The sequence below is a fragment of the Strongylocentrotus purpuratus genome, unplaced genomic scaffold, assembly GCF_000002235.5.
Source record: "Strongylocentrotus purpuratus isolate Spur 01 unplaced genomic scaffold, Spur_5.0 spur5_scaffold_1, whole genome shotgun sequence".
Taxonomy (NCBI): domain Eukaryota; kingdom Metazoa; phylum Echinodermata; class Echinoidea; order Camarodonta; family Strongylocentrotidae; genus Strongylocentrotus; species Strongylocentrotus purpuratus.
Window position 1 is genome coordinate 50,219,802 of NW_022145594.1, and position 10,017 is coordinate 50,229,818.

Genomic DNA, 10,017 nt, shown 5'->3' on the forward strand with positions numbered 1-10,017 from the left:
TGTAGAAGAAGAAGTAGCTCGTTTCGTTTGTTCAGAAGTGAGTCACAGTTTGTGTAGAAGATTTGTAGCTTCCTATCTCTGAGTTTCCTTTTGAACTTGCTTTGTTTACCTCTATCTGTATCAGTATCTCCGTCTCTTCCATCATGACTGTGATCACCATTGACAGAGCTATTATCATCATCATTACTCTCCAAATTAATTTGAGTGCTGTCATCTTCACTGTCACTTTCAGTGAAAAAATCAGAGCTTTCTGACATCAGGCTTGAGTTCATGTGGTCAGTACTTCTCATGGGACTTCTGTAACAGCTTCTTCTCTCATCATTGTCACTATATCTCTCAGTACTTTCATCTTCTTGTATTACACCTTTCTCGTTATCAGCTTTAACAATATTGGTGATATTCCCCTCTCCCAAATCTCTGATACTCATGTCAATGTGGGATTGCTGACATGAGGGAATCCTGTTACATGTACACATGTCATTTTTGTAGTATCCCTTTGCTTTAAAAATGTCCCTTGTGACATTATCAGCACTGCTGCTCTTCATTTCTCTTCCTATTTGTATTGGATATCTTGTAGCTGGTTTTGAAAGATTCTTGCAATTCCATTCAGCAGTTTCTTTTACTGCTGTATTACTGTGGGGTGATTGCAGATTGTAGTCTGTGCATTGATGTGTTAGCTGACCATCTATTACTAGGGCTCCTGTTCTATTTGAGTCTATACGTTGCATTTGATTCAGGCACTTGTAGTTGACCAGCTTTGCACAGGAGTCATCACTTATCTTGTTGCATTTCTCATGTTTGCCGCGTCTATGCTCATACCTCTCATCATTGTTAAAGTCTGTTTTCTCTTTCCTTGTAGCACTTTTCATTTGTTCGCCCTCTGCATACACAAATTCATACTCTGCTTCTGTTTCTTGATATTGCGGTAATCTTTCCTTATCTTTCATGGAGTCTTTCATTGTTTGCTCTAGTCAGATTAAAGCAGGATGCTCCTTTCCTTGTGAATGGGGGTGTTTTCTGCTCTCACTACTTGTTGTTTTTGTCATCATTTCTCCACCTTCCATCTTTTCTCCACCTTGCATCTCTTCTGCATCATGCTTCTTTTCTGTACTGTGCACCTTTTCTGCCCTTTGAACATTCTCTGCAACTTGGGTCTTTTCTGCACCTTGCATCTTTTCGGCTCCATACATATTTTCTGCACCTGGCATCTTTTTGGCTCCATACATCTCTTCGGTTCCATGCATCTTTTCTGCACCTTGCATCATTTTTACATCTTCCATCTTTTCTGCACCATACATCTTTTCTGCACACTGCACTTTCACTGCAAGTTTTATCACCTCTGTACCTTGCAACTTTTCTGAAGGAACATCAAATTTGGAAGTGGTAGACTTCCTTTGCCTTTGTGTTATCTGCTCTGCATTCACATCTTCATTGATTGGAGTGGGTATCCTTGGAGACATTGAGGTACCTATAAAAGGAGATGCTTGGTAACGTTTGGTTATTCTCCCTTTTCTAATTATGCAGTCTTCACCCATGTCTCTCCTTGTTTTCAGCTCCTTGCGCAATTTACAAGTTCAACGCTCATGCGCTGACATTGCCGCGCATCTGAAAACATTGATGACGCAATGTTTACGTGCAAATTAAAATGGCGGCCTTAAAGATAAACTTTAGTACTGGTAAAAAAAGAAAATTAATTCTCACAGAATCAAACGAAACTTACACTGAATGTTCAAGATTACAAATAAATGACATGTGCCAAACAATTTTGGAAGAAAATGTATACTGGCTGAGTAATTAGCATATATAAAGACAAGGAAATCAAGGTAGTACTAGCCCCGACACCATGTGTGTTGTCCCATATATAGCTTTCTGTGTTACTTTACCAAGACTCGGTCAAATTTATTATGATTTTGATGACTCCAGAACCTTGCAGTGCACACCAATACTTACATGCTACATGATCAACTGTTTCTGATCCTTTCAACACCATTTCTTTCACAATGCAATCGCATGACCAGTACTAAAGTTTATCTTTAACCATGAAAGGTTGTAATGCCCATTTGACATTTTGAGATTTGAGTACATTCTGCGAAGACTGTGATGATGATCTCACAAATGAACAAAGATTTTATTGCCCTACCAGCCAGGCAATGTCACCAGGGCCAGGTTGGGCCTCTGCTAACGTTGAGCCTCAGTGTAGTCCCCTTTATGATAAATTTGTAGGATTTTACACTGTACTGTCCTCCCATGCCTAGATTTAATGACCAAAATACACTCTCCCTTGATATTGTTTTTAGAGGTAACCCGATGATGTCCTGGAAAAGTAGACGGCTAGAGAGAAAAACCTAATGACGATGTCGAGCCTTAGGCCAAGTTGGGGTAGGCCCACCCATCTTTAGAAGCTAAATTATAACATTTGTAGGATTATACTGATTTAGTGCTGGTATGCCTAGATAATGTAATGATAATCATAACATAAAAAATAATAAAAACATGCAATGTAATATTCCTTGATTTTGTTGTTTTTCAGAGCTTACCTGCTGAAGTCCAGAAAGGGTATACAGCTAGAGCAAAAGAGAAGAAATTTGGCCAAGGAACCTCAGGTTATGAAGGGAAGTTAGATTGTACAGGACAGCTCGTTACAGTAAGTTTCCATTCCTTTTTTTTTCAGATCGTGTTTGGTCTGCTTAGATCAGAGTCATCATTCATCAGATCAAAATAATCATTTAATTTCCTCTGTAAAACAATCCATACAAAGATCTGTGACAAATTATTATGGTAAATAAAAGAGGTGGGACCAACAGGCCTTAAATTTCAATATTTTTAGGGCAAGGCCACTTTTCTGTAGGGCACATTCCTATATTACAGCACAAATAGGAAGAATTGAAAAGGGCACAAAAAATCTCCAAGGCCAATGAGAGGGGCATTGAGGCCAATGAAAGGGGCATCCAAGGCCATGGCCTTGGTGGCCTTGGATTAATTTAAGCCCTGGACCAAGCTGCAGGATCAATAATGTCCAAATGTCGAAAACCAATTGAATATGTTAACTATTGGCTAAGATATGACCATCTGAATAAAAAGATTGCCTATGGGAACTCAGTGTTATATGCTCTGGCTCCTAACCATTCAAATGGTCATATCTCAACCGATACTTAACCCATTCAATTGGTTTTTGACATCTGGACATTATTTTTGATGCATTTTCAGAAAATGAGGAAAAAATTGAGAAATTCCAAAAATAGAATTTTGATGACGTCACACTTGACCACTCTATTAGGTCTTGATGCAATAATAATAATGGTGGCTTCTTATATAGCGCACATGTCCATCACATTGTGACGCTCCTGGCGCTGCCCCGATTATTACCCTGGAATTAATTCCTGCCAGGTACCCATTTACATAACCTGGGTTGAGTGTGGAAAATGTAGATCAATGTCTTGCCAAGGGACATTAGTGCTGTGGCGGGACTCGAACCCGGACCTTGTGATCGAAAGTCCGGTGACATATCCACTCGATATCATTGTGGTCACAAGTTCTCCGTGATTATTATCAATGGGTATTATTATTGTTACCATTGTTATTTCTGTCCTCCTTGCAGGTACCTTTTTGTGCAATAATGAGAACGAGAGGAAGATGGCGAGGGTCTCTGAGAAAACTGTCTCTCTCTGGTAAGTTTTACTCTATTTCATCGAGCACCATGTATGAAGTAAAGTTGAATCAGAGAAATCACCTGTCATGTGGCAAATTTGTTATGCTCTCTGAATTTGCAACTTATCGGGAAATTACATGTATGTCATATCTAACTTTATGTATCAGTTGGTTCGCATGGTATCAGATCGGATTAAAAATTGCATTAAATCCCCATACCTCTACGGAGTTTGGAAGTCAGTGTGATACGTGACGTTATGTATAGCGAGTATTTCATCAGTTTAAGTCGAACCTAACTCTAAGTTGGACTCAAAAATTATGGAGAGCCATTTGTAGCCGTAAAATAAAATATATTGAAAAGCATAAATTTGAGTATTTTTGACTTTTCATAAATTCCACATCAAGAACATAAAATCTCCTTGATAATAGAAAATATGAATGATCTGAATCAACATATTATGCCTTTAAAAATAAATTTTACACAATATTTTCAAAGATGCTAACAGCTTTATATAATTGTCAAGTCCAACTATAAGATAAGTTCAAGTTAGGATCTTTGTGAAACACAACACAGGTTTATAATTGAAGAACAATGTGTCTCATTCTCTTGTTTCTTTCAGGACCTACGTCAATCGTCCTCAGATTCTGCAGACGTTCTTCAACCCGCTCTACCAGCCAAACCAGCAGGTCATCTGGCCATCGGTTGCTCCACAGAGCCTGGTAAGCTTTTAGACTCTCCTCCTAGCTATCGTTCTATCTATCTATCTATCTATCCACCCATCCATCTATATATCTGTCTATCTACATGTATCTATCTATCTAACCAGCAGGTCATCTGGCCATCGGTTGCCCCTCAGAGTCTGGTAAGCTTTGGGACTCTCCTCCTAGCTATCATTCTATCTATCTATCTATCTATCTGTCTATCTATATTTCTATCTATATATCTATCTATCTATCTATTATCTATCTATCCATCTATCTATCTGTCTTTCTGTCTATATATCTATCTATCTATCTTTCTATCTATCTATCTATATATATTTATCTATATATCTATTGATCTATCTATCTATCTATCTATCTATCTTTCAATCTATCTATCTATCTATCTATCCATCCATCCATTCATCCATCTTTCTTTCTATCTATCTATATATCTTTCTATCTATCTATCTACGGAATCTATCGTTCTACCTATCTATATATTTAAATTTAAATATTTGAGTGTGATACAAGAATATATTGCTCTTGCTATCACAATTTTGGACGAGTCAAAGACGAGTCTAATATTGTCTTAGTGAGAGCAATAATCGTCCTATAGCTCTAACATGTAGTATTATGAAATGTCTTGAGAAAATTGTTCTGAAACGTTTGCTGAATCAAGTCTCCCCCTTCTTAGATCCCATGCAATTTGCTTACAGGAAAAATAGGGGCGTAGAAGATGCAGTTTTGATACTCTTGCACAAACTGTATTCCCACTTAGACACAATGAAAACGTACACGAGATCAGTTTTCATAGATTTCTCTAGCGCATTTAATACCTTGATACCACACCTGCTTACTAGGAAGTTCAGTAATTTAAATGTACACCCACAACTTATAATGACAATACAAGACTTTCTGTTGTGTAGATGTCAGCAGGTGAAAATAGGAAAGCTAATCTCATGTGTTCGTTCTATCAGTACTGGTGTACCTCAGGGATGCGTACTATCCCCAGTGCTCTTTTCCATTTACACCAATGATTTCGTGAGCACTGACGACAATTGTTCTATGATTAAATATGCCGATGATACGGTGATTACAGGGTATATTTCAGATGATAATACTGAACGTTATTTTTCATTGATCCAACAGTTTGTTGAATGGTGTGACAGGCACCACTTACAACTAAATGTAGCAAAAACGAAGGAGATCGTAATAGATTTTCGTAAGAGAACTGTAGTGGATCATGCACCCCTTTGTATTCACGATTCCGTAGTCGAGCAGGTTAGCGAGTACAAATATCTTGGCACTACTATATCATGTAAATTGGATTGGTCAAAAAATGTCAACATTATCCAGAAGAAAGCAAATCAAAGGCTTTATTTCCTTAGACAACTTAAGAAACTCCACATAGATAATACACTTCTTGTTCTGTTCTATAAATCAATCATTCAGTCTATCTTGACATTCAATCTCATTTGTTACTTTCGTAATGGAACACGTGCTAGCAAAAGGAAAACAGAAAGAATAAGGAAAATTGCTCAGCGCATCACCGGTTTGGAATTGCCCAGTTTAGAAAGTATATATGTTGATCGTACATTGCTGAAGATTACTCGTATTATGAAAGACCCGTCACATCCTTTGTTCCATAATTATAATTTCAACCGTTCAGGAATTCGCCTCTGCGTTCCCCGCACTAGGCGGGAACGCTTCAGACGCTCATTTGTACCAGATTCAACTCACATGTTCAACAGTATGGTAAAACGAGGGCAATCAATGTAGACACTGTACCCTTTTTATTTTATTGCTTTCCTCCATTCCTATACAAGTAGTCAGATCTTATTTTTAGATGAAACGCCATTGATGTTATGTTGTTATTATGTTTTATAATCTGTTTAATTTTGTACATTTCCTTGTAACACACAATTGTACCAGTGAACAATGAATTTCCATATTATGGACAATAAATCAATTCAATTCATATATTCTTGTATCACATGAAAACAAAGCCATACAATATTATTATTATTATCTATATCAGGCTGACTAGCGAAATAAGAACATTTGACTTATCTCTGTAAATATGGCTTTATTTTGTGCGATATCGATATCATTAGTTGAAGTTTCCGGATGACTGAGCAATACGAAAACAATATTGGTCAGTCATCAGGGTACTGCGCTAAAGATATTGAATACACTGATTTATTGTACCACTTGGAAGCCTTATATAGATAATAAATATATATATCCATCTATACTTATATATATATATACATGTATATATCTATTTACCTTTCTATCTATCTATCTATCTACCGGTATCTATCTTTCTATCCATCTATCTTTTCATGTCACATTTCCATTTCCACAGTATTATCTAGTATATGTACATGACTGTAATTTGTGTACAAGCGTCCAATTTTATATATTGATTTGATGTGGTAGTAGTAATTGTAGGAGTTGTAGTAGTAGTAGTAAGTTATCATCATTATTATTGTATATATATATATATTGATTTGATGTACTAGGCATTATGGTCAAGCCTCTACATGAGATGGACGATGAGTGACACGGCTACTCGCATACCCACACAGGTCATCACAGACATCAAACAGAGCGACAAGGAACTGAGGTTAAAGGTCAACGAACTGAGAAGGTATGTACATGTAACAAAGAGGCTCATCTAAATGGTAGTGTTGATTATAATCTGATTACAAAATTTTCCTTGCAAATTTTTGAACTACAAACATCTGTTGGACTTTAATTTCCTTTTTCTTTGATTTGGGACATAAAGGGGGCACATAGGCTTCAAAAAATCATATTCTCCGAAATTATTGCTGCTATCTCACCTCTTTCCTCACTATTTTTCTCTCTAATAAAAACAATTCCTGTGGCTGAAGGCTCTATTTCTTCCAGTCATGTTCTGGGAAGTATTAGATATAAGAGATATTTTAGACAATTCTTGATATCCAATCGAGTTTAGTGATCATAGACTAGTTCTGCCGTTTCTGGTTAAGAATTTAAACAAAGTTATAAGGGATATACCTGTACTATCTGCCCCTCTTTGTAATGTCTCTTTATTCTGTCCTACTCTCTCTCTCTGTCTCTGCCTGTCTCTGTCTGTCTGTCTCTCTTACTCTCTCTCTCTTTCTGTCTCTCTCTCTCTCTCTCTTCTGTCTCTCTCTCTTTCTGTCTCTCCGTCTCTCTCTCCAGGCAATTGGGTGACCTCCAGAAAGAAGCGCTAGAGAAAGGACTGATCAGCGATTGATGGCAAGCAAAGTGTTATGGATCTCTTGCTTTTACATGCAGACATTAGTTGCACCCTCTCTATTGTGATGTCACAAAGAGTCCAGGCATCCATTTGAACTTGTGCTACTGGGCAAGGAGGAGGTCACCTTCATCAGAAGGGGTCAGTTGAAGAATGGTGGACAAATTGGGTTTATGACTTATCCTATAGATGAAGGCACTGTTAAGAGCATTAGTTTGACGTAGCTCACACTGTACAATGTACATGAATAGTAAAATTTCTCTTGTAAACCGCAAGTTAAATTTGAGACTTGAGTTGCTTATAGATGCCAAGAACAAATAGTAAAGTTGTTATGGTTAACATTATTGAATATGTTGATGGCTACTTACATGTAGATGTATGACAAAAGTAGCTTGTATTTAGCCATTTTTCCTCAGGTTACGCAGTACACACCAGCCAAATACCAACTTTATTACCGCAATTCCCACAAACATACTTCAACTTGTTTTCTCGAAAATAGCAACGACAATAGTCATACTAAAGTTTTTTGTCTTGTCCTCGTGATTTTTCTGTTATATTTATTAAAAGCTTCCAATTTCTTGTATCTGATCTATCACTGCATTATTTAGTGTGCTAGAAATCGTACTTTTTCCATACTTTGTTGTTCTCATGTCAGTCATGTCTCTCTGTTGAACGTCATGTTAGAATTGATGTGTACTTTTAGAGTCTACATCATAAACACAGTAAGTGTAGTTTCGGGAATATAAAAGCTAGCTATACATGCCAAATGCATGCATTTTATGAAGTACGATTCTAGCTTCTTACATGTCAAGTGAATAGACATGACACATGTACAGGTACTTGTAAAAAAAAAGGTAGTTATTTCACAGAATTGGTAGCACTTGGTAACACTGTTGGAAACTTTGGGGAAAATCATGTCTGAAATTATAATCAACTTGAATATTGTGCCCTAGCTTGGACCTTTTAGAGGCTGTTTAAAGGACAATAGTTTGTTCACCTTCCCCCAAACTTGTTTAATTTGAGTATATGGAGGCCTTTAAAGTTTAAAGGTTTATTTATTTCCATTTTGATTCATTCCAAAGAGATGAGGCATAAAGGTTGTATTTTATAATGATTTTACCATATTTGACATATTCCTAATATCAAAGATGTGTATGGTGCAAAATGAGGTTTGGAATATCTCCTTTTTTTCCAAGGGCAATAATGAACCAAGACTATTCATAAGAAGAAAAGATTTAAAACAATTTTATATATAAAGTAAAGTAAAGAGTACTTCTTCATTTGTCTATGCTGGGGGTGTTTCACAAAGATTCTAAGTTGGACTTAACAACTATGGAAAGCCGTTAGCATCTATGAAAATATTTTGTAAAAGTTATTTTAAAAGGCATAAAATATTGTTTCAAGTAATTCATATTTTGTAAAAGTAAACATTTGTAAAAAGTCTAAAGCACTTGAATTTTTGCTTTTGAATATATTTAAATTAAAGACTACGAAGGGCTCTCCATAATTTTTAAGTCCAGCTTAATTTTAAGTTCAACTTTAGATCTTTGTGAAACACCCCCCAAAAGGATCACAATTTTATTTCAGGTTGATGAAAACTAGTTAATAAGTTGGCATTTCATAACTTTGGAAGTTGGTGATTTTAACTTTGCGTTTTCTTGAACACTTTTTGAGCAGTTTGGATTTGCAATTCTTTAAGAGACAGAGCCCAGATGTTTCCCTACTTAATATAAATCTTGCCACATTCCAATTTGTGTATGTTTAAAGTAAATTATAAAATTGAATCATTATAGTACATGTACCTGTAGGTCATTATGTTACATAAACTTTTGAATTTCAATTCAGTACAGATTTATGAGATCATTTTTTTTTCTATTCCACCAGGGGGGTGTTTCACAAAGATTCTAAGTTGGACTTAAAAATTATGGAAAGCCATTAGCATCTTTGAAAATATTTTGTAAAAGTTATTTTGAAAGGCATAAAATGTTGATTCAAATCATTCATATTTTCTATCATCAAGGAGAGTTCATGTTCTGGATGTGGAATTTATAAAAAGTCTAAAATACTTGAATTTCTGCTTTTGAATATATTTCGTTTTAAGGCTCCAATGGCTGTCCATAACTTTTAAGTCCAACTTAGTGTTAAGTTCTACTTAGTTCTACTTAGGATCTTTGTGAAACACCCCCCAGGTTGATATTTGTTGTGATAATTTTCTTTTAGTATGTCCTATATGTAGTTCTAATATCCCCTAAAAATTTATGAAAACTGATGTGCAGATAAATAGACCATCTTTGTTGTTAGGTAGGAGAAGCCAAAATGTTTGTTCTGCCTCGCAACTATTAATGTATGTAATTGGCATTATGAATATTGAAATAATTTGTAATGAGGCACTTAAAGAG

At 36.0% G+C, this 10,017-nt stretch overlaps 1 protein-coding gene across 1 annotated transcript; it reads left to right on the forward strand.

Moving 5' to 3' along the window:
• Window positions 1-2,150: 2,150 nt before the first annotated feature.
• On the forward strand, window positions 2,151-9,462 carry LOC105446142 (myotubularin-related protein 9-like). Its single transcript, XM_030978906.1, has 6 exons — window positions 2,151-2,194; window positions 2,622-2,644; window positions 3,599-3,668; window positions 4,269-4,368; window positions 6,879-7,006; window positions 7,564-9,462. The coding sequence occupies exons 1-6, from the start codon at window positions 2,151-2,153 to the stop codon at window positions 7,616-7,618; spliced, it is 420 nt and encodes a 139-aa protein (XP_030834766.1). The 3' UTR covers window positions 7,619-9,462.
• The last annotated feature ends 555 nt before the right edge of the window (window positions 9,463-10,017 follow it).